Here is a 23,839-nt window from a genome sequence, read left to right as displayed (position 1 = left end):
CTCTTCTGCCCCATTCCACATCCTGCAACACACTGATAGATGGCAGGGCTGATCTGCAGGGAGTGACACACTGATTAGTTTTACTGTGGGGGAGGTTGGGCGGCCTGTTCATGAACTTCAGCCAGGAACGGTGCCTTTTCAGCCCTGGACAATTTATGTTCCCCGGCTGAATGAACACAATAGAACACAGCAATAAAACAGTGGACAAGCTGCCTTTACGGCCGACCCAGGAGGTGAGGGGTCACAGTGAGTATGAAGAGTAACGGGGGTCAAACGAGACGCAGCTCACGCCTTGTGTGATTGGATGAAGATATCCGAAGATGGAAGATATAACGTTTCTTTGGGAACTATCTGATGGGACTTCCTCCACCGTAGGCTAGGTCCTCACATGTGCTTTTGATATGTGCCTTTGAGCTCCTGGTGGTTGTCCCTCTCTGGTGGCCGCTGCCTCAACAGCTGAGCGTCGGGATGTTGTGCCAGCGCTACGTTTTTCCACTTCATCGCACGGCGAGACAAATCCTCTTTGGTGTCAGATCAAAGGAGAGCACAGGCCGACCAGGGAGTCATCTGATCCCTGCCCCAGTGTGGACGCATGCAAGGCTGTGTCATGAGGGATCAGTCTATACGCTGGAAACTCTCTCTCACACGCTGGTCTTAGTTTTTTTAAATTTCGTATCTGGCTTCTGTTAGGATGGCCTGGGGTCTGCCGCTGATGGAGTTCTGGGATTAATTTCAATGGCTCCGACAGATCGTGAAGGGATTATCTCTGAAAGACATTATAGTCTGATTATGTGAGGACGGGCTGTATGTGAGAAGAACAAGTCATTGCATGTGATGAAGTCTGGAGCTGAGGTTCGGAGTTGGAACTTGGAGCCTGCAGCCTATAGCTCCTTTTATGTTTTTTTTGTTTAGTCCATGTTTTTGTAATGTGTTCACTTTTACAAAGTGTCTTTTTTAGCATAGCTCTTTTTGGCGTGAGCAGCAATGCAGTCATCCAAACATAGACATGTTATTTGTCAAATGTGTACTGGTGTGTTTGAGACGGTCTTGCCAGATTCCTTCCAAAACCGCCACACGTCCTTGGCCGTTTTTGGAAAGTAACTTAAGTAACTCTAACTAAGGGGAAAACAATGTGTTCTGGTCCCCAAAAATGGAAACTGAGACCACTGCTGGTCTTTCCCTCTTATTAGATGGGCCTCAGTGTATGTTTTGGCCTGACGGATTTGGTATAAGTATGAGTAGCACACTGCTCCTAGTTAAGCTAGCTTCTGTGGCTTCACTAGACAGACTAGCAAATCTGGTTGGTTCAAACACAACAAAAAGCAAACCAGGCAAGTTAACTTGCACATAGACCCCCCCCACCCCCACGCCCGGAATGTGCAAGCTAGGGGAATATGGAAATGCTTGGCCAGCCTCCATACATGATGTGCACAAATGTATTTGTCAAGAGCAACTGAGCCAGCTTTGTAGATATGTCTATGCGCAACACATTTACCACGGGGGCTACAAATTACAATCTTCTTTCACCTTAACATAGAGCACAACTGTAGCAATGACTTAAGTGACTAAAGGTGTTTTTAGTCAGATAACCTCTAGATGCAGTCTTTGTCACAGAAGGAGACATTACACCTGTGACAAAAGAACGCTGCTTTCTGGCCAGACCCAGTGTAGAGGCCAGTCAGGAGGACCTCACAACAACAGTAGCCCGAACCGGCTCATCATAACCAGGTGTCAACTCAACACCAAACCCACCTCCACTATCACACACCACACACAGATGCACACCAGTCCTCCCACCAGTCAGACAGGCCTGGTACCTCAGCTGTGGTCTGGGTGGACTCAGGGAGATGCGGAGGGAAGAGCAGGGGCAGTTCTCTCTCCTGACAAAGCATTGATGGCTGTCCCCTCCTGGTTCTTCTGCTTTTGTGTCTTTCCCTTGACGACAGCAACTGTTGCAACTTCCCACTTGCATACTATTAGACGCCCTTCACATAGGTCACTTATGTGTATTGACTGGCATCTTTTGAAGTCTCACAAAGACATTGCTTTGAGGAAGCAAGAATGCTGTGTTTAGGTCTCTGTGTGCTTGTCTGTATGGAGGTCCTAAATGTGAGTACTGTAAGTCTAGATGCAAGGCGCCTGTCTATAAACTTCTCTATGGTTTACTGTAAACCCCACGCTAAGCTGTACTGCAATTACACTCTCCACTGAGTTTATAAACATAACAGACAGAGATGTCATCTGACTCTAAAAGATGTTTATTTGTGGTGGCCTTCCATCTCCCTCCTCTGCTGTATACGGATTTCTGATTTACGTATTTGATTACATATCTGCTTACATATTTACCGGGCCCCCTATACTTAGTTTGATTACTTTCCTAAGAGGAAGAAGAGCCCCTTTCAGACTGTTGATGTTTACTGTTCAGAATGTGCATGTACAGTATCTAACAATGCTGTCCTCTTTGTCACAGGACTGCACCGTTTATGACATGGAGGAGAAGATTCTGGAAGTTGTGAGTATATCTCTTTTCTCCTTACAGTACGAGTTCCCAGAGACTTCAAGAGAAAGGTCACCGTGGACGTTTAGGGTCAATCGACCGTCTTTTACATGGAGATTAGGTGACATGCTTTCAGCACCGATTCTGGGTTTGAAGTGAAGGCTCTCAGAAGGATCCCCCAGACTTCTAGTTGAGCCCCTCCTGCCTTACCCCCCTCACTATCCATCAGTGTTTCCTGTTGCTGACACTTTCCAGACTTCTAGTAGTGACACTGCACTTCCTGTCTGGCTCAGTTTGTACTCGGTGCACTCTGTCCACCGCGGCCAGTGACTGACTGATTAGCAGGGGCCTCTCCTTTGTATGTGTGTCTTTCTGTCTGGCTGTTTCTCTCTCTGTTTCTTTCTGTCTCTCTCTATCTGAATGTCTCTTTCTCTCTGTGCCTCTGTTCTGTCTCTCCCCCTCGCTCCCCCCTCTTGGTTTTTAATGTTGGCCTTAAGTGTGAGTCACGCCTAATATGCTCAAATTGAATAGAACACAGAATTTGCTCTAATGCAAGGTTGTTTAATGTCTGCGTGGAAGCATCAGTAGGAGTGGCGAGCGACATTCAAGTGCGCCGCTTGTTACTTTTATCCGAGAAGAAAAGGCCTTTTCTTCATCAAAACGTCACCAAAAAGGCCCCCATTAATTATGACAAATTGTTTAGGTTGTCCTTAATGGCGTGTGTGCGTGTGTGCGTGTGTCTATGGGTCAGGGGTGCCCAGAGGTTCCAAAGCTAAAGACCTAGCTAATGGCACTCTAATGACTCCCTGACCCTTCATACCCATGCTGGTCCTACCCCTGGGACATGGGAATAATCACCTCAGTGTGAGTGACCGCAGATGGGGTATAAGACTGATGTGACCCCTCCTCTGTCACACAGAAGACTGCCACACAACACTTTCTTGAGAAGACGAGGGCTAGATTCATGGTCTGATTGGACATTTGCTATTGTGGAATCACACACTGTTGTCAAAAGTGGGCAGAGGGTTGTGAGACTGTGTTTTCACGTTTGTGGTTCGGTCAGCTTTTGTCTGAGTCGCTGACGGCTTTCTTTCTTGTTTTTTTCTCGTTGCAGTCCAAGGTCTTGAACAGCATCTGTGACCAGACTGTGAGGACAACCTCTGACCCTCTGATGAGCCAATCAGCGTGTCTGGATGAAGTCCAGCTCTCTAACATTAAACCTGGGGAGGGACTGGTGAGGAATGCTGGGAGTCTTAAATCCGATGTTACAACTTTCTAACATCACAAGTTCAAAGCCTTTTGGTTTGTCTTAAAATGATCTGGCTTGTTAATTGAGAGTTTAATGGTTTTCTTTTCAAATGTTAAATCAAATTCCTTTAGGGTATGTACATCAAGTCTACATATGATGGTCTACACGTCATCACAGGGACAACAGAACATGTAAGTTGGCTTCTTTTTTCTCTCTCTCAAGTTAAGACTGAAAGGATCCATTAGTGAAGTCAACCCTGATTGGCACCTAGAAGCAACCTGGTGGAATTTCAGTCAAGTTCTTTTCAGTTCGGTCCATGTTGGCATCTTCACAAATCATTAATGGGGTAGTTCTGATCCTATCCTCCCATGCTCAAAGCAATTGTAGAACACTAAATCAGGTATTCATCATCATACATCTAGACTCCAAATGTACAGTTCAGAAGTGTGTCTGGAGAATCCCAGTAGACTTCTGCCACACCGTTGAACCTCCCACTCAGGCAGGGTGACTAATGGCCAACGGCACAATCGCTGCCACAGTTTGAGGATTCTCACGCCTCCATTCGTTAATCGTGGACCGTGCTCCTGGATTCATCATGAAATCGTGACTCATTATTCAGTTTGATAGTTTGCACGCCCAATTCAACCACCCATTCTTAGAGAGGGCGTTGTGTTTGTAAGAATCTGTCTAGATATATATTGTGTATGGTTTGAATAGTTGGCTTAATAAGAACGTTTTACAACTAAACTCGTGAAGAGTTTAAATTGCGTAAGCATGCGCACGCTCTAAATATGATGCCTTTATGTAGTTCAGTGGTAGTTAATTGCCTCTGTCTTCTCCTTGTCTCTTTCCCAGTCTCCAGCTGATATGACGCGGAAGATCCACGCCGGTGACGAGGTGATCCAGGTCAATCAGCAAACAGTGGTGAGCACCACCCTTCGGTCGGGAATCAAGTGACCGCTTCAAATCACACTTCCTGGTTGTCCCGCTTGGACGACATCGTCAAAGAGTTGTGTTCCTGTGTGGTTCCCAGGTGGGCTGGCAGCTGAAGAACCTGGTGTGTAAACTGAGGGAGGACCCTAAAGGTGTGGTGCTGCTCCTGAAGAAGAGACCCACAGGCACCACAGGCTTCACCCCGGCCCCGCTCAAAAACATGCGCTGGAAGCCCCCCGTAGCACAGGTAAACCCTCACGCACACACACACCTCCAACCCCCATCATCTCATGATCAGCCGTCCTAACTCAGAGTTATTGTTCATCGAGTTCATATAACTACACCAACTGTCAAACAAACCCTTCAGAGGGAGTTTGCTCTGAGTTCACAACAAGCACAGACAAGTGTTGGCTGGAGAACCACCCTGTGTGTTCTGCCTGGGAAGACAAAGTCGACTTGTTCTCTACAAACTAGGAAGAGTAAACAACTGATGATGTCACTCCATCCAGGGTGTCACGGTGTGTGTGTGGTGGCAGTCAGAGACAGTACTGGATGAGTCTACAGAGATGGAATCTTCTTGACTGGGAGGGACAGGATATGAGTGTCTGATACAGAAGTGAATATATGAGATATGCAGATCACCATCTAATTGTCTGGATGGGGATCCCCATAGGGCCAGGTTGTGTTGATTTGCTCTTGCCCGCAAGGTTTTCATCTCCAACAATAGTTCCCCAACAATTTGGGTGCACCTGCTTTTTGAGAAGGTCAAAATATGTGTCTGGGTTGTATAAAAGGAGAATAAAATCAAGTCTCCAGACAAATCCTATGTTAATAAAGTTATGTAATGTGTGATCATGTTCAGCTCTCATTCCAGTGTGGACAAATTAGCCCTGGCATAGTTCTTATCCACTGACTTGCACCTGAGGCCTAGCTGGGTGACTGGGATTCAATGGAGGAACAATGAGGCTGCTGTAACCCTAACCGTCTCAACTATGGGCTCTGGCATCGCCTCGTCATGCCTCCAGAGGCTGTTTATACCCTGGGAAGGCCAGATGAGACGATAGCAGATCAGAGTGGGTTTCGCCGCAGAACAAAGCATCTCTCGTCATAAAGGAGAGATCCACTGAACTCGTCCGGCTCGGCCTTGTTTAAACAAGGTGTCAGGAATCAAAGTGTTCCATCTCAGGTTTTGATAAGATGGGCTCCAGGTTGGTGAACAAAGATGATCACACACAGGTGATTCATACAGGAAAGATTTGTAGACTGTTCTACACCGTTGTTTCCCCAGTTACTGGGGAGTTTGAATATATAGAATTGCAAGGTTTTCTTCTATCTCTTTACTTTGATCCCATATCTTTTAGTTTATTTAGGATTCAGGAACTCTGTTGGGAATTCTGTGGTAAATAGGAACTGGTGCAAAAGGGAAGGAAGGAGGATGGATTATTCTGGATTTTATGAGATCAAAAAATCAAAATCACATAGGCATGAGGTTATTATAGAGGACTTTACATATGTAGGGAGCCTCATGTATCCTTTCCAACAAGTCTGTTATATGTTTAGAACACTGAAAGACATGTTAGAAACAAACTCGTCTTGTCTTTCCCAGAATACCTCGTCCCTGACCAAAACACAGTCTCCCGCCAGCTCGGCTAACGGTTCAACCAAGAAGGAGAAGCCCGCCATCTTGGACCTGTACATCCCTCCTCCTCCCTCAGTGCCCTACACCCCACGGTGAGTAGTTGTAGCCATAGGAACAGAGTACCCAACACTTTCAATGATCCAAAATGGCATTCATGCTAACATACAGCATCCTTGATGCCCCGTTTCTGTCAAAGTTCGATTGTAATATCAAGGCAGCCCGAGGGCGTACCTGAGACCCTGGTGTTTGTGAAGTATGTGTGAGTAGTTGTGTAGTTGACCAGGTGAGAGGGCAGCTAGAACCTGCGGTTACAGTGAGCTGCTCAGTGGTGCTCACCCACATTACTGGGCCCTGGTCTTGAGGTTCTGGGGGATAATGAGTGTGTTTCAGCTGTCCCTCTAATGGCTCGCCTGCCCCTTGGATGTTAACCCCCCCCCCACACACACACACACACACACACACAAATCATATGCCCGCGCACACACAAACACACACACCTCCCCACAGCACATTCTGTTCCACCGTCCTCCTCTCACTCACGCCGCAGACGTTATGCAACTGCCTGCCTTTTATCTGCCTCCTCGCTCCGCTTCTCTCTCTCTCTCTCCCCCTCTGTTTTTCTTCCTCTCTCTTTGGAAGAGAGGAGAGCCGATTCAAACTCAAATTCATTTGTTGATACTAGCTCAACATTAATAACTGAAGGCGGTAATTGCCTACAGTTACAGTGAGTGGATTGGCACATACAGGAACAATGGTCTTTCACTATACCCTCTGTTCTCTCTCTTTTCACCCATACTGAAGTGATATTGTGTTATAAAAGGCTGTGTCCTCCTTCCAGAGAGGGGAGGACCACTTCATACATCAGCATCAGTAAGAAACCAAAGGGTTCAGAGTCACCCAACTCCTTCCTGGACCTGGAGGGTCGCAGGCGCTTCACCGTCAGAGACCACGACAAGCTGGCTGTGGTTTACCCTATCGAGGCCAACGTGGTACAACCCAGGATGAGGGAGCACAACCAATCTCGTGGTCCGTACCATCTCAGTAGTCACAGAATGGAGGGGGAACATTTTCCTCATCGGGGAAGGATGTGCGTTGGTTCATCCTGCTCTTGCTTTTTAGGGAAGCAACGTCCTCTCTCTATGCCCGTGGACACCTGCCTCGGAGTGGGGGATCCCTATGCCAGGCCCTTTGCACAAGGACGGAAAGGTACCTCAAACACACACAGACACACACAGGTGTAGGTCCATGGGCGTAGATTTAGGGGGGGACGCTAGGTACTAGTCCCCACCAATATTTTAAGATGACAAAATTGTCCCCACCAATATTTTAGCGAACTCCTTTGTACTGTAATTTGGATCGATTCCCCAAAAATATTTTGCACAATATATTTGCAAAACTCATTAGCATTATTGTTCGTTGCCCAGAAAAGTGAAAAATAAATGTTCAAGTTATCCAATGCGCCCTCGAGCCTGCGAGACAAGATGATGTAATTTAATTGGCTGAAGTGGCAGTCAGGAACACTTCGTAAATCTTGACTTGCAGAAAGAGAGCTGTCAGTAGTGTGACACGGTAAACTACTAAATACGCCAGGAAATAATAAAGCCTCATTAGTATTTTGTTTGGTCTCAGCATTGATATTTTTTACCCTTTTGTGCTTTGTAGATAGGAAAATGTCACCCAAAAAGAAAAGATGTATCAGAAGTTTTTTCACCACCCAGAGAGTAAGTAGCTATCAAGGTCGTTGTTAGTTAGCTAGTAGGAAAACTACCCACACAGTGCAAACCTGCTAGCTTACATCGCCACCCATTCTACAATGGAAACATGTTTTGAAAGTTGTTAGTGTAGCATGTCACTTTTGCTTGTATTAAATCTATCCCTAGCGTCTGCAATCTTTCGACCAGTGTGTTAGCAGCAGCTGGTCTTGTTGAAGCCAGAAGGATAAAGCTAACCTACCCACATAATGGGGCCGTGCTAGTTTAGCCTAGTACCAGCAGGCTAGCAACTTAAAAGTGATATCAACTGGTAATAAGTAGGCCTATATAATCCCTTGGATAGTAATATGGCTATCCCTGTAATCTCGACCAATGTCAGCAGTCAACTAAGCATGGTTAGTGTCTGTATTAAATTGATGAATTACTGTGCAGGAAAAACAGCACTCTGAAGCTACAGATGTAGAGCAGGTTGGTGATGAGGTTGGGGGGGGGGGGGGTCAGTGTCCCTACCAAAGCTGAGACCAAACCTACGCGCTTGTGTAGGTCACGTGCAGTATTACAACTTAACCACCAGAAATGTCATTGCATAGAATCAGATGATCCAATGCATACATTTAGCAAGAGACCAGAAACATTTGCCGAAACATAGGATCTGCTCTGTATGTTGCCTTGAGACTGTCAAATCTGATAACGTCACTGCTTTTCCTCACCTGGTTCATAGCTACTGTAAAAAAATGTCTCTAGTCTTACACGTTGGTCTCCTTGGTCTGCTCAGAGGCAGAGCTAGCTATGCACAGAGTTCTCAAACAATGTGTTTCTTCTGGTGGTCCAGTAACTCTGCAGTGAGATGTGGAAGAATTCTTTAATTGGCCCAGATGCCTATGCAGACCTCTGTCTCTCCATGGTCAACCTAACCAATAGAGAAAATGTCTTCCTTTATGCTTTATAGCCATTCTTTAGTGAATCCTGGAGGTCATTTTAGGTTAGGAACATGTAAGCTACCTGTATGTTTGATGTTTCTTTGATGTCTAACATCTACTGTATAATGGAACAATAATTGATGTATTCGTCATTTATCAGACACTTTTATCCAGAGAAACTTGCAGATGGGGATTAGAACCTGCAACTTCTTGATTCTCAGTCAAAACAAAGCCAAAGTCTTCAGCTTAGTTAACTCTTATCAACTAAGTAGCAACATTTCAAACAGCTTAAGATATGAGTATAACATATAAAATGTAACTAAGTGGAATATGAAAGGTAACTAACTCAAGGAAGAACATAAATATATTTACATAAAAGTGAGAAATAAGCCATGTTTAAAGTAAGGAACAGTAGTAAGTAGTGCAGATAGATGGTGCAAATGCTGCCCACTTGTCCAGGCACATTGTAACTCTGGTACAGATAATGTTGACTAGCTCCCTGAGTGTGTGTGTGTGTGCTCTGCAGGTGAAGACCTCCTGTACAGATACCTGAGCAACGAGCGAATCCCAACCATCGCCGAGGAGGTATCGTCAGCAGCGCACCCCTACAGGCCAGCCGGGGAACGACAGCTGGTCAGGGGTGTGGACCACATCCGGGGCAGCCTCTACCTGGCCAACGCAGACCTGCACAACAGCGCCACCATCCCCTACCAGGACACCCCCGGCAAAAAGACCCCAGTAGCCTCTGCTACCAAACGCCCGCCAGCCGAGCCCTCGCTACTGGTCAGTTGGATCACGCGGCTTAAGCTATTGACTCACTGATGATGCGCTTCCTGCCCTTGGGCTTCCTGTATCCTGTCTCATGTCTTCCTCCGTGCCTATTTTTACTGTTGGCTGTTTTGCAGTGGGCTCACACTTCTCTCTCACACCTCACCCCCCACCCCCCACCCACCTACCTACCTGTTGTTACAACTACCACACCTCCTCAACCAAACCTGCTTCATTAGAACTCACTGTGTTACATTGACCCTTAACCTTGCCCTCAGTCTCCCTAAGGTGCCAATCCCACCTCAAACCTGCCCCGTCAATCAGGAATGTTTCACAGAAACTAAGGAAGGACTTTTCAGTTTGTAGGGAGCTTTTGTTATGTGTGTTTTGGAGGTAGTTTTACCAAAAGGAATTGTATTTTTATGAACAGACAGGAGGAATGATTCAGGTTTAGGGCCGGAAGGCCTTGTACGGTTTATTTTGTACATTTTTTATACCTTCGTGTCACTGTTGAGGTTCTCTCTGCTCCTTGTTTTTTGAGTTTCACTAGCCAGTGTTTTTTTTCCTTTTTTAGATAAATATAATATTGCTCTGTTTCAAGTGCTGTGCTACATTTGCTTCAAATAGATTATCATGAAAGAGGAAAAAAACACCTTAAGTTTTATTCAACCATTATTTGATTGTAGCTGTTGATTTCTTATGTAACGCCCTTTGTACTAGTCAGTTGAATGCACACTGCCAAAGGTTGCCTCTTTAACTATGCATTATACTATTGTGGACTGTCACTGGGACAGGTTGATGCTGCACTGCCAGGTATAGAAGGGAGGTGACATGGTTTGTCCCCAATACTTTGGGTACACAGCAAATCTATGCACTCTGCTTTCCCTGCTTCTTTCTACTGCCTCGTTTGTCAAGCTTGCAGACAGGCTGCTCTGTGATCAGAACACGCGCACACAGAGCAGTTTGACACTAATTAGCCCTTTGAACCATGGATGTGTCAGAGCTCTCTTTAGAGTTACTGGCTAGGTCGCTTCTCCGTTAGCTACATGGTTAGCGTAGGATGCTATATTTAGCATCTGTCTGGTGTTACAGCTCAAGAGTTAGACTGACAGTATTATACAAAAACACATGTCAAGAGAAATGTCAATAGAAATACAGTTGTACCTTTATATGCCTTTTGTAATTTGAATAGTATTTTATTAAAGGTACAGTTGAATCCAGTGCTTGTTTGTAATGTCTTTATTTTTCCTTTAATATTATAGGCTTACATATGTTTTAGGGTTTGCATTCCTGTGAATGTGGGGTATTTAATAGATTTACAAATTATAGGAATCTCAACCAGACATGCAGCACATTGGTGTAAAAATGTATTATATCTGAATTACTCCAGTTTCCAGGCAGTTGGTGAATATGCTTTGCCCTTTCAGAGTGAACTTGACTTTAGTTTTTGAAGTGTATGGTGAAACTGGATAGCTCAGCTCGGGTTACCTTTTCTCTGTCTGCAGGTAAATCTACTGTCACCCTAACTAGACTTCTCACTGAACTTTCAGTGAAAGCAACTGTATGGTTTAGATAATTATGCGGTACCGATATCCTTTTGCTTGACATACAATCCTGTCTTTTAATTCTTTTGGGGGATTTAAAGATATTTGTTGGAAAAGATTATTGAAAGACTATTAGACGTTCAAGACATTTTGAGAAGACAAAAGTAATTTTTCCACATGAAAATTAAGAGCCACAACTCGTCAGTCTGGCTCACTTTATCCCTCCAATGCACTTTTTCTCTGTGTTCATGCATGAATTGACTGGGGCCTCTTCTCTAATCTCCCTTCCCTCCCTTCCTCTCCTCAACCCTGCCCTAGCCTACCCTGCTATAGTTGCCTGTGGTCTGTACTTATCTGCATGTGCTCACTCACTGCGGTCCTAAACTAAACACAACCTGTGCTCTGCTTTACCCTTCCCCCACGCTTGCCGGTTCCCTATAACGCCACAGGTCTTGCATGCTGAAATGTAAAGAAAGACGTTCTGTGCTGAATGATTTGCTTTCATTTGACTGAATGATGTTGAATGTGTCGAGTGATATTTACTGCTTTTAACTTTTTCCTAAAGCTTTGGGGAATGGCAATTTAGCCATGTCTAAATGAGAAGATACTGTTTTTTGAAGCGTTCAGCTTAATATTAAACATCATCGGATCACTCTAAACATGATAGTTACCTAGTCCCATTATGGTATGCACTGCATATTGCTAGTGTTAAAACATAATTAAAAACTAAAATTGGATGATTTGAGCCATATAGACAATGGTTAGCCATATAGTATAGACATCTGTGTTGGATAAAGGATATACTGGATTGAGGATATGTTAACCCATCACGCTCTGTGTCCATCTCAGGTGTCTAACTGGCGCTCCAGCAGTGACATCATTAACAGGTGGGTATGGCCAAATACGGCTATATGACGTCACACAACATTTGCACTTGCATAGTTTCATACATTCAGCAGATGTACAAATGGTGTATACACAGAAAGTACAGCAAAAGATCCAGGATCACAAGTGTATCGTTCTTACAGTATTACACTTGTAAAACCAACAGGAAACAACACTAGTCATACCACTAACAACCCACACTAGGTGAAATGTCTGGAGAGTGTGAGGTTTGAGAGGTCGTAAACAAACAGTCAGTTCTGGTCATATCTGAGGGATCAGATGGGTTGTAGGAAGATCATATTTAAAATGAATGGTGAAGCTCTCCCCCATACCTATCCAACCCCCCTCAGATCTACATTGGTGTATGGCGCTAATTGAAAGGACATGCCCGTGGCTCTAACACCTTGTTAAAGACAGCTGTGAGGCAGGAATCTCTTTAAAGGTGGTTAGTAAGGTGGGTGGCCTGCAGACCTGGGTCAATTACACAGATCAATTACCTGAAAGTATTTGAAAGTAATTAAGGTGTGTTAGATCTCCCACAGATGGCACTCAACAAGTTTGATCTATGGGTTTAAGTGAGATGTTTCAAGAACACTGAAGGATCTGGCTGTTCAAACAGTTCTGGGCAGAGGTCTGCTGGCCTGGTCTTTATTACCAGGGAAAGTATGCAGTCAGAAATGATCCTCTGTGTCACAGTGTCAAATGCAAGATAACAGACAGGTGACTTGGAAGCATCATGCTAAACCATACACCTGACATCTAATAGCATGCCATCCACAAGCATAGCATTCTTCAAATGAATGAATGAATAGAAATAACAAACCCAACCTTACTTTTGCATTGGGTCGAATTTAAGTATCACTAACCCAGTCATAAACCCTGTACTTTAACCACTCTCACCAAAACTGGTTAAAACAACATTAAAGCAATGTCGGTCTTCAAATCATGATGCCCCTCTTCCCTCATAAATCTCTATAAATAGGACCAACCCATCCCCCTCCTCGCCATTGTGGTGGTGATGTCAAAGGAAACGGCGATCGCCCCCGTCCTTCCGGTGGGGTCTTTGCTTTCTTACCAACCCGAGGGGGGGTGGGGGGGTGAGTCCCCTCATTAACGCGTTGATTGATGACTAAACGCCACCCCCATCCATCTATTTTAAGACCCCCCCCTCTACTCCTGTCGCTATCTCTGACTATTTGTCACACTCTTGAACAAGAATGACATCTGCTGTACGGACAAAAGCCTCTGACTGCTACAAACAAAACCTGAATGCAAGCACTTAAAATTACATTGATTCACAACAGCAAGATTTAGATGTATCATATCAATTCAGCTTCTTCGCATTTTATCATCTAAAAACGGTTAAAGGTAGGTAAGATTGTTGAAAAAAAATAAGTTTCCCTTATAAACATATTAGGTAAGCTAATGAGGCCCTCTGAGAGTTGTTTGGAACTGAGCTGTCTGTGTTGCTAATGTCAATTTCTAATTTTGGAGCGGCCCACTACTTTCCAGCCAAATATGTTCCTGCAATCCTGTTCCAGCAATTCGCTTTTGGCGAGGCGGCCCTTCCTCCCTGGCTTATTTGGTGAAACCACTCTCAATCAAACATGAGCTAGAGGAAAGAGAAGTTCAGACAAGAATTAGGGGTGCTGTTTCTCATATTTGAATTGATTTTATAATGTTGCAGCTTTAAGAGGTTAATAAGTGCCTCATGAGAAATATTAATGGGTAGACACAGGACTGCCATAAATGTAACCATCCTATCTCCTCTGATAACATAAAGCAACATTTAAAGGGTTCAGTGAACTGCATGGATGTATTGACGAGGAATGTAGAATTTAAGGAATCAGTCAGAAGGGAAAAAACAAACTCCAGATGACTTTGTACTCTGAAATTGCAGGGTGAGGCCAGACGTTTTCTGACGTAAATCTAATGTATTTCGAGTCAGGCAGGCTTTGCTGTGAAGCTCAGCACCACAGCATTGTGGCTGTTTGCCCAATCATCAGTGTCTCGACAGAGCACAGGAAGAATGTCTGTCCTCCAAAAGTATCCACAACGTTGGTTTTGTTTGAGCCAAATTACAAAGTGGACTGAAATGAAACATAGATAATATAATGAGAGCCTGTGTGTAAGTTCAGGATGCACTAAATATGTGTCTGGGAAGTTTTGCTTTACCTCATTTACCTCAAAACCTCAGTGGTTATTCCCTTTGTAATGCAGGGGGTCAATAAAGGGGGTTACAAGCAACATTGTTGTGACTTGTGAAGGGTTTTATCTGTGGACAGTGAATATTATCACACTAACACTACAATTTAGACACCTTGGTGACCCTGCCATTGGTTTATTTTTGATCAAGTGTCATTTGTCTGGGATCTAATTGGTTCGTCTCTTTCTCCAGATACAGCCAACCACACATCCGTTCCTGGTCCTTCTCCCAAGCGGTAAGAACCTCTCTCCATGATCCTGTCCTCATACTGTGGGGGCGGATTGTGAGATCATAAGGAACAGTAAAGATGTCACACTTTTTCGGTTCTCTGTGGCAACCATTGTGCTTCTCTCTCAGCATATTGTGGGAAAACAAATTTGTGCATCACATTCTGTATTATCTGATTGGACAAATGTGTTGTTGTTTAAGAACAACTGGTTATATACTCAAGGGAAGACTGGATTACTTTAGTGGTTGGGTCCCTCCCTTTAACTCTAGGCTCTGGTGCATGGTCATAAACGCACAGGAAACAAGAAAGATATCTATATTGCTATGCAAGAAATGTGTGTGGCCTTGAACTCTACACCTCTGTCAACCATGACAATCCCTTTATTTCTTTTTCCTATACACTACACACACTTATCCATCTCTCTCACACACACATCTTATACTGTTTTTCTCTCACACACGGACACACACACGTCATCCTCTGCAACTCTTTAAAAGTCAATCATATCAGTTATTAGGTACAATAAAGCAGATAATCTAAAGTATATTGTCAATAGAGACATATTGGTCTGTCTAAACCTCTTTGGAATGTGCAGTTGTGGAAACCTATTCAGTACTTATTGGGCAAGACGTGGGGATTGAATTACCTGGCCCTAACCAACAACATGCAGTGAGACATGAGATCCCTTCCCCACCACCACCCCAAGATCCCAGCGTGCCATGAATTAATGTCCGCCCCTCAGTCACACATGGCGGTCATAGCACCTCCACCGAGGTCAGATAAATGACCACATAGTCAATAGTGACAAGGGAACAAATCACTGGTATACTGGATGATGGTATGAAGAACTTATTACTGTGCCAAACGAGACAACCTTGACCCCAACCCTCTGTACCAAACCTGATCAGATGGAGGGTGGGTTTCAGAAAGATGAATGCCGTTCTGTTTTTGTTTTGTGTCAGTGTATATTCATTGGGTTTTATATGTGTCTGTGAGTGTGTCTGTGTTGGTATTCATGTGTGTACTTACAGCCAGTTGCACATGATTAACATATCTCTCAAATTACTGTATCTCAACTTGTCCACGATGACCTCAACAGGGGTTGTGGCACTGCTGAACATAGGTAATTACCACAAACAGGCTTCCTACAGCGGGCATGGAGGAGAAGAGACCATGCCAGTCTCCCTGCAGTCCCATAGCACTGGGCAGCAGAGAACCTGATACCATCTCCCCCTGGCCCTGCTCCCCCTTGCCTAGTGTGAGATGGACACAAAGAATAGCTTCTCTGTGTCTACCAGTGAGAGCCTCCTTGCTCCAGAGCAAGACCCAGGGGCAATATTAGCTAAGTGCCGTGACAATTCCCAGCATGGAACGTGATGGGAGACTTAGCCTACAATTGTGTGACCAATCCACATTCTCATGAAGACTACGGGGCTCCCACATGAGCTGTGGTGAGATTACCTCATTTCCCCTGAGAGAAGTCTTTGCATGTACCTAAAACACAGTCTGTTAAATCTTTTGTAATGTGACATGCAGAGTCTTTTGTTTTAGAAAGAATGAGGAGACCAGAAACAGCATTGAGTGTGAAGCTTCTGATTCCTTCGATATATCCATGTGAAAAGGCAATGCCCTGTTTTATTGTTTTTGGTGTGGACAATAGGTTTACTTGATATGCATATGAGAGAGGGAATGGGGTAAGAATAGGAGATGGAAACAAACCAGAAATGGAGAGAATGAGAAAGTCAGGAAAGAAGGACAGGGAAAGTATATCGCTATGGGATTCATGTGATATGAAAAGCCCGGTGAGAAGCCTTCCTTCCCAGCTCCAAGATTCAGGAATGTGCCTGGTTACCACAAACTGTCCCAGCACAGGGAGAGCCTGCCACATCCGATTCACGATGCAGATAGCTGCTGCCCTGCTTACACACACAACCTGCAGCCCCAGAGCACTCATGCACAGACTGTGTTATGGCTAGAACTACAGCTCCCCACAGTAGAAGCGGAGGGGTGTTGATAGCCATGCCGCAGGCTCCGATTTCTCAAATTTCCTCTCAGAAAGCCATAAGTGGGCCTACAGGACTCTCACATTGATGTGAACATAATTTCTTCTTTCGTCTATTTCGTCTATCCCGAAGCACCTCCGTATCAATATATTTTGTAAACTATATCACTGTATTAATGGGTTTAGCAGATTGGAATATTTTCCTGGTAATGGAAATGTTATTGAAATTGTTTGCACAGATGATTGGTCGAAGTTGCCACGGTGGGAGAAATAACTCACAAACTTAATTAGATTTTAACGTGTGGAACGTTCAGATTGGCTGAAGTAGGTTTTAGGCGGTGCGAAAGTGACATCTTGTGGCCAGTACAATTTGCCACAAAAAATCGTTATCATTATTTGAGAAATTGTGATTACATACTGTATGATACATAACACCGTAACAGAAACTGATACGAAGTGTCGCTCCAATGCCACTGCCTGAGTCACTCCCCAGGGAAGTTCTTGTTTATGGTGTTGCAGCCAAACGTCATGTTTACTAAAGTTTTGGATAACCTACGCCAATGCATTTCCGTCAAAATCGGCGTTTTCAGAACTTGGTTGCAGGTATGTTTACTCTCATAACAAAGCAAAGTTGGCCTAGTTAACAAATCTATGTAAATCGAACAAACATGTAATTTGGGAACTTATTTTGAGGCTAGTGCTAAATATTTGAGTCAGAATTAGGCTAAATCACTTTCAGAATCCATCTACAGACATTTAAGGTCAATAACCTAAATCACGGTTGCTTCTATTTGCTTCATTGCCAGTCTGGCATTGCAATGTTGAAGCATGGACTGTGCTAGGCTATCTGATAAGTAGTAGCCTATTCCCCTCTCAATTGTCCTCAAGGCAATCTAGGTGCTTTTTCATTCACATTAAATATAGTTTCCTGAACCCCACTTAATTGATCGGATTCTTTATTCATAGTGTTTCCTTTACACGTGCAACCCAGTAGCTGAAACAGTAGCGACCGCCATGGGGCCACAGTCATCAGTGCTTCCGTTAACAATACACGTGTTGAGGAATAATGAGAGACATGGGTGGAGGCGAGATAATACTTCAAGCCAGTGGTTGCGTTTAGGCTGGGAAGCAGTGAGACGTTTGTGGTTATAACTGAAATCAAGAGATTGGAAGTGGGCGACATTGTTTACTTTAGTTTGTTTGAGACACATCCCGATCGTGTAGATTACAGCATTACTGCAGTTGGTATTTTTGGTGTGGTGTCCCCTGATGCTACTTTGGGTCTTAACTTTTTAACCATCGGAGGAATCGTAATTGTATGGAGACTGTGACTCTCCCTTCATTGATACCCATAGATGAAGGACTGCGGCAGAGCACATCATGACCATGTTACTGGCCATGTATGAGTGGATGTTAGCCACTCACTCTCTAGAAGCTCAGATATGAGTCATAATATTAAAATCCCCAGAAAAGTATGGGCACAACATAAATTCATTGATTGGGTTATGCTATTGGTCAAGACCAGGGTTAAAGGTGAAAATATCTGCTCAAATCAAGAATTGAAAATTTAAGGTACTAGACCTGTGGGTGGATTCCGGGTTAGGAATGTCATATGAGTGGATGAAACATGAACATTGTCATGAATGACAATGTTCATGTTCAACATTTCCGCTCACTCAACTGATCTTTGAGGAACAGTGACAGTTTGGGTTAGCCTTCACTGGGAAATTATTACAGAATTATTTCTATTGTCACATTTGTAGTTTGGTTTGATAGATTCTCTGAAGGATTATATCAACAATGTTTTAAAATTGAGTTGAATTGAATGTCAAGGGAAGTTTCCATTTGTAGATTACATGTGGCTGGCCCCATAAGGGGAAAAATACACAGGCAGATACATTTCTATTTATGACATCACATCCTGCCAGTGTGTTGAAAGCACCAACTTAAAGGTTTATACCAACACAGATACACATGCTACAATGTGCAGAATTGGTTTAGATACTGTGAGTTCAAGGAATAAGCTGAAATAGCTCTCTTTCAACAGGCTTCCTTCCCCATATCTCTGGCTCCCTCTATGGCTACTGATGACTACAATCCCGTAAGTAACATTTGAATGCAGGAAAACAATAAAAGACAGAAGTTTTCCTTTTGCTGTCTATTGTGCTCTTGATTTATAAGTTGTTTTACTTCTGGAATATGCTGAGCTGGTGCCTGCCTCTGCTATGATGTTTGGCTACTGCCAATTGACATAAATGAAGCAGGCTGACTAAGGTGACGGTTGTTTGTAGACTCACAATCAGTGTGTGGACATACATGTGTCTGTGCTCATACATATTTTGTGAGAGACAGAGAAAGAGAGAAGGGAGGGGGTGCACACAAGCGAAAGAGGATGCTGTCAGCGAGAGAGATAGAGGCAGAGAGAGCTGAAAGAGAAGCATTTGACACTTGGGGTGAGAAACAGGATGTTCCAGTCAGACTTTGTTGAAAACTGCACTGAGGTTAGTAGAGAGAAGGACTCTATCAGGCTGTACTTTCTCCAATGTCCTGTCATAAACAAGCCAATCCTGATAGCATCTGCTAACTGCTAATCCTCTGACCACCTGCTTTATCCTCCTACTATTCAAGGTTTCCCTGAGACAGAAGTCCAGAAGGAAAGCCAGAGGAGGTAAGTTGTCACCTCAGTCCTTATTATCTGCTGCTGTGCTGTCTGTGGGGGCCTGTGGCTGTGCCCCCGACTGTAATTTGCCCTTATGTGGGCGTGTATTAAGTCACATTGAAATGAGAGTGCATGGAGCCTTGTGTTGAAGATGCATTTAGTCAACAGAAAGCAAGCGTCTGGTATACTGGTTGTGGTTAATTTGGTGCTGATCAGGCTTGTTTTATTTTGTGAATATTGACACATTTCTTGGAAGACTTGGGGTATATTTCAATGTTATCAATTTACACAGGTAGGTGGAATTTAACTTGAAGAGCTTCTGTATTCGCTGTGTTTGGTAGCATAGTCATATGTGTCAGTAGCTGTGTAGGCACTGTCAAAATGAGTAAAGATGATGTGTCTGCTGTGCGGTTTGATGTGAGCATGGTTATTTACAATGTAGAGTTATCAAAAGTGGATTCATAAATTAATTTACGCTATACTTACTTCATTGGGTGTTGTATTTGTTCCTATGCAGCCTCTTCTCATGATGAGCAACTTATGATAAACTAAAAAATGCTTAAGTTAGTGTGTGCTGGATCAGGTTTGGAATGAAAACAACTTACATGGTATGGTAGCTCTCCAGGAACAGGGTTGTGCAGCACTGTACTGTATATGTGCTTTAAGGACCATTTCAACTGATGAGTCTAGCCAACATTTGTGAACTACAGTAAACTGTATTAGAACTGATGTTTGAAAAGATACAAAGCTGATATTGTATCTTGTGCATATAATGTTTAAATGTATCAAATGTATATGTGCAGGCAATGTGACAATGAGCAGGAGAAGGATCTCGGTCAAAGAGCTGGGCCAGCCCGACCACCAGGGTTGGCTCTACAGAAAGAAGGAGGGCAAAGGCTTTCTAGGCTTGAAATGGAAGAAGTACTGGTTTGTCCTGAAGAAGACATCTCTGTACTGGTACTCCAGCCAGCTGGTGAGTACCTCTGCTAGGCTAAATGCTAGCCTAGCTCATGATCAGTCACAGGCCCTTATTGCTTCAGTTGTCAGTTCCACTGCTATCTTCAGCGCTGCTGGAAAGGAATCAGGCTGACATGTGGTCATTTCCTGCAACTAGATGTGTCAATGTTTTCTTCCTGAGTTACTGAAACGGATGCCTACGGATTACTGTCATAGATACACAAATATAGCCAGGGTTTTGTGTGAAAATGTATTTGAAGGCATTTGAATACAACCTTAACATTTCAAGTAAATACATATATTTCAGTCATATGAATGTTTCGAAAATGTGCTTTTTGTTTTTCAGGCAGAGAAAGCAGAAGGATACATCAACCTCACAGACTTCATGATAGACAGAGCTATGGAGTGCAAAAAGAAATAGTACGACTGAACTCTCATATCTGTCCTATTTTTCTGTCATTTGCTATTTTGTTTGTAGTCAATGATACATAAGATTACAGGAGATTGAAAAATCTTGTTTTATAACCACAAACTGAAACCGTGGTAGTACCTCAAACAATTACAGGAAGTAGTTTCACTGTCAAATATCACCTATTCACTGTCTTACAGAAAAAGACTGTTCAATGGTTAAACACAACAATCTACAAAATATAAACTTGAAGATGTAAATGTTTTCAAGTTGGAATGATCTCCTCTCTTACAGTCAAAGTGTAAATTAATATTACACAGTAATCTTAGCATTGATCTTGGAACTTTTAATACAATTCTGTCTAATTCTAACCCCTGTATATTTCCAGTGCCATCAAAGCCTGTCACCCACAAGTCATGATGTTTTACTTTGCTGCAGAGAGCAATGAGGACATGAATATGTAAGTCACATGACAACAATGAATTGCTGAGTTGTTTGTGTAAACAAAGCCTTAGAAGTACAGTAGAGTGGATTATTTTTTATTTTTTTGCAGTTGGTTGAATAAGCTTGGACTTGCTTCAATTCAGTATGAGTCAACAGAGAGCAACACTGCTGCTGGTAAGGCCTCCGCTTTGTGTAGACATCAGTCAGAACACTGGTTTTATTAGCTATGGGCCATTCTGTTGATTTTGACAGTTTCATTGACTGATTGTGCATGCGTTCGTTTGTGTGTCAAGAGTGTTACAGCGAGGCCAGTGATCACGAGGAGGCTGAGACAACGGAAGCCCCCCCACCCCCCTACTCTGAGGAGATGAGTCATCAATCTATGGATGTGGGTGTTTCGTCTGGCCAGGTCAGTTGACACGAGTTAACTTTGCTCTATCACTAATGACTAATTCTTCCCAAATTACATTTCAGATCTAGTTTCAGAGACGGTGTTTGTGGCTACTGCTGACGTACAATACTTGTGTTTCTCTCAGGGCACTCTCCCTCCTCCTTACTCCTCCCCCCTTCCCAGTGAAGCCAATGGCTCCCTCTCCTCACCTGTAAGCACCATGACATCGCAGAGCTCCGCCTCCTCGCTGGCCAAGCACCGGCAGTCATGGCTGGACCTTGTTTCGCAGGCCTCCCCTGTTGCCGGGGAAACGCTGGTGTGTTCGGTCGAGGTCCACAGACATGGCCCTCCACATGAGGAAGAAGAAGAGGAGCCTCTGGAGAATGCAGCCAGCGAAGACCCTGCCATTCCCGAGGGTCAGACTCAGGTGCCAGCACTGAATTCAGGAGAAGGTAAGAATGCTGGACACTTAGGAATAAATTGTTGCTGTGTTGAATTTGTAGGAGAAGTTGTAGACTAGAGGGATAATACCATTAACCACAATTGGACTTACTTACTTGTGAAGAGTGCCTGAGGCATTTGACTGTTATCAGACTTGTAAGGAGAAGCACAAGCACACCACACTTCCTGCTTGCGTAATATCACAGCTTCTGTTTTTAAGACCAGGAAAATGTCTGTTTTGTTTGCTTGCAAATTATGGATTGGGCAGGGACCAAAACGGACAGTTTTAATTCTAGAATCAAGGAAACCAAAATAATTGACTTTTTTGTGTTAACCTTATTCTTGTACTGTTATTTTGTGGGGGGGGGTTGCATTTGGAGACCATAATGACACTTCCCTGTATACATCTACTCCCAGAGTGTGAAACCAACTCAGATGAGATGGAGAGACTCTACATCCATCTCAAACAGGCCAGTCTCTCCCCAATTGGAGAACGCAAACCATCCACCAAGAGGGACTTCAGAGCCTCGTTTATAAAGCGTTGCAAGAACCAGACCATTAACGACAAACTGCACGTCATCAGAACACTGAACAGCACACTCAAGGTAGGGTTGTCTGCATGGGAACTGTTATCTTCAAGTATCACACTTGGTAGCATTATTTAGTACCTGAAGAATGTAGATGCATGGTTTCTGAGTGTGCATACAATGCTTATACATTCTCTCTACTATGTTCTCTCTCCTCCTCCTCCTCCTTGTTGCTATCGACAGTCTAAGGAAGCAGACTTGCAGACACTTGAGCAGGTGCTTGCGGACCCTGAACTGACATCAGACAGATTCAGGGAGTGGAAAGAGGCCAACAACCCCTTGTTGCAGGATATATGTCAAAGCCATGGCCCCCAGAGGGCAGCAGAGGAACATGCTCCAGCAGCAGCAGCCGCCATTTATGTCCCAGTGGTGGAGACCAGTTTATAAAGACTGTTAGAAACCATAAAGATCGTCAGACTCACTGCCATAATCTGCCTGGACCCAGCACTAAGGTCCTGAAGTTGACACATATGTGGACAGTTGATCTATATGAGCCTATTTTCCCCTTAGCTGAGATGGTGCAAGCATTTTGGTGTATTAATTTATGTTTGAGTATTATTTTTTACTGTTGAGATATAAAAAATGTTTAGTAAGATACACAAATGTTTTCAGGCTGTATTGACACATTTTTTATCTGAAGAATATGAATTCCTTTGATATTTTGAATTGTTGGACATATTGGGAATATGTATCCATCATTCACTCCATTTGAAAACACTTTTTGTTCTGTAGAGTAAGTGTTTTAGTACTAGAAATAACAGCGTTGAACAAGGTTCTGACTTTGTATGTTTATATTAACACCTCAGACGAGCACTACCACCTTATGACTTATGTAGCTACGATTCTCTTTGGAAGTACCCTGGCTTTAACTTGATGTGTCCACGTGTTACCATTCAGGACAGCTGGTGATATCTACATTTATAGATGTTTCATGCAGCAAATACCAGTTATATGGACAAGATTGCAAGTTGCCTGTCTAGTATAATCGAATAATGAAGCCTGGGTATGTTTTAGCTTTGATGAATCTTCTACATTGTTTTAGCATTGTAAATAACATTGTAAATAATTGTAAAGTGTGATGTAGCCTGTTACAACGATTCTGTTTAAATGTTTATACTGCGGGCTCTGTCAGTGTCTGTAATTAGAGAGTAATAAAGGAATGCATTTATGCATAAAATATTTAGGAAGTATCATTTTACCGTTTACTTAACAGCTGGATTTTCCATTGGAATACATTTAGCGGCTCATGTGAGTGACAGTACAAACATGAAAGAGATATGAATATTGTTTGTTGTAATGTCTGTTTTTGGCCACCCGTCGCCGCTCGTTAGGGACTTGCAGTGCGTGTGTGTGTCACTTGGGTTCGC

At 43.5% G+C, this 23,839-nt stretch overlaps 2 protein-coding genes across 5 annotated transcripts in view; both read left to right on the top strand.

Annotated features, from left to right (window-relative positions):
• The window catches only part of LOC134026308 (connector enhancer of kinase suppressor of ras 3-like), a 33,352-nt gene extending 22,413 nt beyond the window's left edge, over window positions 1-10,939 (top strand). Inside the window, exons 5-13 of the mRNA XM_062468941.1 lie at window positions 2,471-2,512; window positions 3,612-3,731; window positions 3,878-3,937; window positions 4,602-4,670; window positions 4,780-4,926; window positions 6,286-6,410; window positions 7,157-7,344; window positions 7,438-7,524; window positions 9,477-10,939. Of these exons, the coding sequence (XP_062324925.1) occupies window positions 2,471-2,512; window positions 3,612-3,731; window positions 3,878-3,937; window positions 4,602-4,670; window positions 4,780-4,926; window positions 6,286-6,410; window positions 7,157-7,344; window positions 7,438-7,524; window positions 9,477-9,772 (1,134 nt within the window). The 3' untranslated portion in view covers window positions 9,773-10,939. The remainder of the gene's footprint in view (window positions 1-2,470; window positions 2,513-3,611; window positions 3,732-3,877; window positions 3,938-4,601; window positions 4,671-4,779; window positions 4,927-6,285; window positions 6,411-7,156; window positions 7,345-7,437; window positions 7,525-9,476) is intronic.
• A 4,877-nt stretch (window positions 10,940-15,816) lies between these two features.
• On the top strand, window positions 15,817-23,650 carry LOC134026309 (interactor protein for cytohesin exchange factors 1-like). 4 transcript variants are annotated; one of them, XM_062468942.1, is made up of 11 exons: window positions 15,817-17,187; window positions 18,632-18,685; window positions 19,213-19,252; window positions 20,047-20,216; window positions 20,547-20,620; window positions 20,998-21,069; window positions 21,163-21,227; window positions 21,347-21,462; window positions 21,590-21,896; window positions 22,303-22,490; window positions 22,656-23,650. In XM_062468942.1, the coding sequence occupies exons 1-11, from the start codon at window positions 17,092-17,094 to the stop codon at window positions 22,857-22,859; spliced, it is 1,386 nt and encodes a 461-aa protein (XP_062324926.1). In that variant the 5' UTR covers window positions 15,817-17,091; the 3' UTR covers window positions 22,860-23,650. The 4 variants fall into 4 exon arrangements, with proteins under 4 accessions (XP_062324926.1, XP_062324927.1, XP_062324928.1 ...); XM_062468943.1 differs by having other exon boundaries at window positions 16,104-17,187; window positions 18,618-18,685; XM_062468944.1 differs by lacking the exons at window positions 15,817-17,187; window positions 18,632-18,685 and adding an exon at window positions 18,715-19,085.
• Window positions 23,651-23,839: the final 189 nt, after the last annotated feature.

This window comes from Osmerus eperlanus, chromosome 9, assembly GCF_963692335.1.
Source record: "Osmerus eperlanus chromosome 9, fOsmEpe2.1, whole genome shotgun sequence".
Taxonomy (NCBI): domain Eukaryota; kingdom Metazoa; phylum Chordata; class Actinopteri; order Osmeriformes; family Osmeridae; genus Osmerus; species Osmerus eperlanus.
The sequence above is the reverse complement of the archived record's forward strand: the minus strand, read 5'-3'. Positions and strand labels throughout refer to the sequence as shown.